Source organism: Dasypus novemcinctus, chromosome 28, assembly GCF_030445035.2.
Source record: "Dasypus novemcinctus isolate mDasNov1 chromosome 28, mDasNov1.1.hap2, whole genome shotgun sequence".
NCBI lineage: Eukaryota > Metazoa > Chordata > Mammalia > Cingulata > Dasypodidae > Dasypus > Dasypus novemcinctus.
In genome coordinates this window covers 2,961,070-2,966,010 of record NC_080700.1, presented here as the reverse complement: position 1 = coordinate 2,966,010, position 4,941 = coordinate 2,961,070, and the positions used below count along the sequence as shown (strand labels likewise).

Below are 4,941 nucleotides of genomic sequence, written 5' to 3'. Positions count from 1 at the left end.
ATCACTGGGAACTTGGGTAGAGAAACAAACATAAACAGAATCCAAACATTAAGTCTGCTGTTGTCATTAGGACTATTTCCCTCTGCTTCAGTGTTTCCACATCTGTCTCCTACTGTCACATGTACCTGAGGTACAAACCACTGTCACTGCTGCAGGAATTACTGCCCACAAAATGCAGGTAATCTTGGCATTGTGCATGATTGTTTTGTAAGCTCACAACTCCTTGATAAAATTATATAAATATTATTTTAAAAAGCAAACATCTGGCTTCCTCTTGTCTTTCTACTACAAATCATACAGCTTCAAGATTCACAAAGTATTACGCCACAAGAAATTTTGCTCTTTTTCTATATATGCTTAATTTGGCTGGAACAACAACAAAAAATCAGTCCAAGACCCGATGCTCTGAAGATTTTAAAATGAAATTAAAACAGGGTGACATTAAAGGACACACATTGTTCTTTGTATCAAGACACTCTCCAATATGCAATACATTCATGTAAATCTCACCAGAAGAGGTTGCCAAAACAGATTTCCCCTCTTCCCTGAAACATAAGTTTCTTAAAATCATCTTGTTTTTGTACATAGCCATTAAACATTACCTTGCCCAAACAGCACTGCCAATTTTGAAACACATACCACAGGTAGGAAACTTGCTGAAAAGGTCAAGGGACACCACTCTGGAGGCACCTGGGAGTGTACTTGGAAACTGCAACTTGCTGTGCTGGTTAGTGCCTAGATCTTTTGCAAAGTTAAAACATAGTAAGTATAAATGCTAATTAAGCCCGAACCACAGTTGTAAGTAAATTCTGTTTTGGGATCAAGGGAAGCACTAGTGAATCACAGGTTAACAGGAATTCCCTGAAACACTAGTCTAAAATCGATTTTTTTTTTTTTGTGATTGAATAATTCAGCTTCAAACAATTATGCTATCTTTTCCCGGAATAAAGATTTCTCCTTATAATTCTCTTTACAGATTCCTTTATCTGCTTGTTTCTAAGACTATAGATTATAGGATTAAAGAAAGGAGGGACTATAGAATAGAACACAGCATTGATCATGTCCTGGATTGTGGGTGAGCTGGAGGTTGGCTTCATATACACAGCAGCACCTGAACTGAGAAAGATGGTCATCACAAGGATGTGAGGGACACAGGTGGAAAAGGCCTTTCCTTGCTCGCCCCTGGTTGGAAACTTGAGCACAGTAGAAAATATGTGAGTATAAGACATGATGATGAAGGCAAGGCAGCCACCATCAATCACCACTGAAGAGATGAAAATTAAAATTTCATTGTTTAAGGTGTCAGAGCAGGAGAGCTTCAGAAGAGAGGGGATGTCACAGAAGAACTGATGGACCACGTTGGACTGACAGAAGGGCAGCCAGAATGTGCTACCAGTGTGGAATCCTGAGAAGGCCAGACCACTAAGTACAGAGGCCAGAGTCATCTGGACACAGACTTGAGGGTTCATAATCACAGAGTAGTGGAGGGGCTGGCAGATGGCCACATAGCGGTCATGAGCCATGATGGTGAGGAACAGCAGCTCCACTGCAGCAAATGCAACAACAAGGAATATCTGAGCTGCACATCCAGCCATGGAGATTGCCTTGTTGTCGAGCAGGAAGATGACACATGCCTTAGGGACTGTGACAGAAATGTAGCACATGTCTAAGACAGACAGATTCCTAATGAAGAAATACATGGGGGTGTGAAGTTTCCAATTGAAGGTGATTACTGTGACAATGAGAAGATTCCCCATCAGGGTTGCCAAGTACATCAGTAGAAACAGCATGGCATGTAAGACTCTGAACTCCCACACATCAGAAAATCTTGTAAGCAGGAATTCAGTTACTGTGGTGAAGTTGTGCATGTTAGGAAAGTTTCCCTTACCCATGAAGAGTCAGACAAATAATCCCTAAGAAACATGAAAGGATCCACATGCAGAAGAAATTAGCCTAAACTCAATATATTGCCTCACATTAAAACATTTCTCTAATTTTGGTTAATAGGATGTAACATAATGTTTCCTCTTGCACCTTTTGGTCCCCCTGCTTTAGTCCTTGTTTCCAGAATAGGGGTATGAGCAAAATATAATATTTATGAATTTGTGCCTATGTTTACATATATTTCTATCACTTTCTAGTCACAAAATGGATCTATTTGAAGTTAAAGGTTTGCCTGGAAGATTAAAAGATTTAATATAGGTAATTTCTATGCATCACTATGCCATTAGTCATGTTCCATGAATGTTAATATTTATAAAATGATGACCTTATAGAATCTGAGTTTATATCAAAGGGTACTGTTTACTTAGAGCTTACCAAAATATTAAAATCAATTATAATACAGTCTATGGTGACTAAATTGTTCCCATTAAATGCCATCATTTCTTTTTTTTATATTATCATTTATTTAATTTTTTAATTATCTTTTTAAAAAGTTAATAGATCACACAAAATATTACAATAAAAAACATAGGAGGTTCCCATTTGCTTCTCCAAGTACTTCTTGCATGTACATAGGTACTTAGGTACTACATATCTTCCATCTCAAATTCATCTTACTCTTATTTTTTTCAGAAGCAAACAAAGAAGTATAGGAAAGGCAGCACTCCGAATTCGAGAATGCAATTTTCTTTTAAAAGAAGTATGACATCATAAAATGTTATGCATATGTAAATACAGTTTATTAATTATAACTATTCTTAAATAGGACACAGGTTGCAGGAGGATAGCTCTCACAGTAATGTTCTTCTAGGATAACTGATTGCACAGGTGTTCATATACATCAAATTGTAAAAACAAATGATATTTTGCCTTTTCTGCAAAGACTTAAAGATTTAGAAGCCATATTTTGATAATTAATATATTAATTTGCATATCTATTGATTGAGACATCCTTGTAATATTTATTTATAATATATACTTTTAAAGATATTTAAGGGTAAATTATGTACAGGCAGTTGTCTGGAAGCTGTGGAACTCAAGTATGAATAATGCTTACATGGTTTTCATGGTATGTTATAACAAAGTCCTAGAATTACACCTAAAGTTTAAGGGGTCATTTGCACAATTTGTTTTTATGACCCTTATTCACTACGTACTACTGACTGCATATAGTAGTGTGCTGGGTAAAGAAAAAATAATATGAAATAAATTTTGAAATTAATTGATTTGCATTAGTATACATAAATCATTGTTTATATTCTTTTTAGGTAAAACACATCCCATCAGAGTTAGATCTGTTTAAGTAGCCGTTCTGCCTACTAAAGCTCTGGTCCATGTGCAGAGCGGCTCCTGCCCCTGCTCCACCTGGTGCTGCAACCAGCTCAGTCTTTGCTTCCATGAACAGCTATGAATTCTGCTAAAACTGCTTGAACTGAGTTTATTTCATCGAATGCAAAAGAAGAGGTTTGTCTCATTGGGTGAATACCATATATATATATATATATATATATATATATATTCCTCAAAAAGTCAGCTAGGCATTGTAGGAAAGAAATGCAGGTGATTCTTGGAGGGAAGGGAAGGGAGAAAAAAGTTAATAACAACAAAGTCTCAAAAGTTAATTTTATTTATTACTTACTCTGGATAGACACATCAAGATTTATGATAAGGTTCCACTGATGTTTTATGTGGAGGTGAGGATGAGTGCGCATATTTGGTAGAGATGACTGACATCCTGTCTGGAAGCTTTCTGTTGTAACAAGAGCTTCCATGTTAGGTTTTATATCCAAACATGGGTCTCCAGTGGCATCACAGAAACCCCTGGGAGCACAGGCTTTGGCACCAACAATAGCCAGTGCCCACAGGTAATTTCCAAGAGGTAATTTCTTCCAGATGGTTAGGGAACAGGGCCCAAGTAAAATCTGCCCATGAACAGCACTTGTCTATAAGATATATTGGTGTATTTGAACATAGAAAACAGTGTAGATTAAATGGATAATCAGAAAGAAAATCACAGTTTCCCTAATACTCTCAGTGCTCTAAGGGGAAATGCCTGTGGATCTTAGCACCAAGGAGCAGAGAAGACCCAGAGCCTGGTTCAGCCCAGTCCCAGGACACTGAGGTTTCCTGCTCATCCTGAGGGATTTACTCTTAGGAATGGAGTGATTTTCACTAGTCAAACAACACATGGTATTGTTAGAGATGACAAAACAGTCTTTCTGAAATGTCCAAAGCTATGAGCCTGGGGCAAAAGCCCAGCACAGTGGCCTGTGAGCTGGATGATCCTCATCATGTTGCCTCATCTCTGATACCTCAGGAGCTCACATGTTAGCTCATTAACAACAGTGTCCACCCTCATGTGCCATCTGAGGGTAGGACTAAATGGAACGTGTAACCATTTAGACTAGTCCCCAGCACAAAGTGCATACACTTTAGGAAGCACTAGAATAACTGTTCAGTCTTCACAGTCACGGTATTGGAGAGTCATTTTTATCATGTTAGGGAAGTAGAAAGTCTCAATATGCTTCTAAGAGGTGCTATGAACCCTTCTGTCATTGATTTCCCATTTAATTAGAATTCCAGTTTAACTGTAATTAGATGACACTCACTTTTTAATTTTAAACTACTCAACATACATTTGAATGTACTTTCTACACCGCTAGGAATTAGTCAGCAATACCGTTCAAAACTTTTATACCTTTTCTGATGGCTGTCTCATGATGATTACACTGGCTGAATTGTTTTTACATATCCATGTATAATTTTGGATATTGTAAGCTGTCCTTTGTCATACAGATGTTAGGCATTATATATTTGGAAGCTGTTGTAATAGGTGAATATAAATTTAACATTGTTTTCTCTATCATGATGCAAAATAACCTTAATATTTAACTATACATCTTGCCTTCAGGTGTACACTGTTTGATAAATATGTAGCCTTTGATGCTTTCAAATTGTATGTACCCCAGAAAATCATGTTCTTAAAACGAATCCATT

The 4,941-nt window shown here is 37.1% G+C and overlaps 1 protein-coding gene across 1 annotated transcript; it reads right to left on the bottom strand.

The window, feature by feature from the left end:
• Positions 1 to 929: 929 nt before the first annotated feature.
• LOC101440437 (olfactory receptor 14C36-like) lies at positions 930 to 1,868 on the bottom strand. The gene has a single exon (XM_004462439.1). It carries the CDS (start codon positions 1,866 to 1,868, stop codon positions 930 to 932), a length of 939 nt encoding a protein of 312 aa, XP_004462496.1.
• Between the last annotated feature and the right edge of the window lie 3,073 nt (positions 1,869 to 4,941).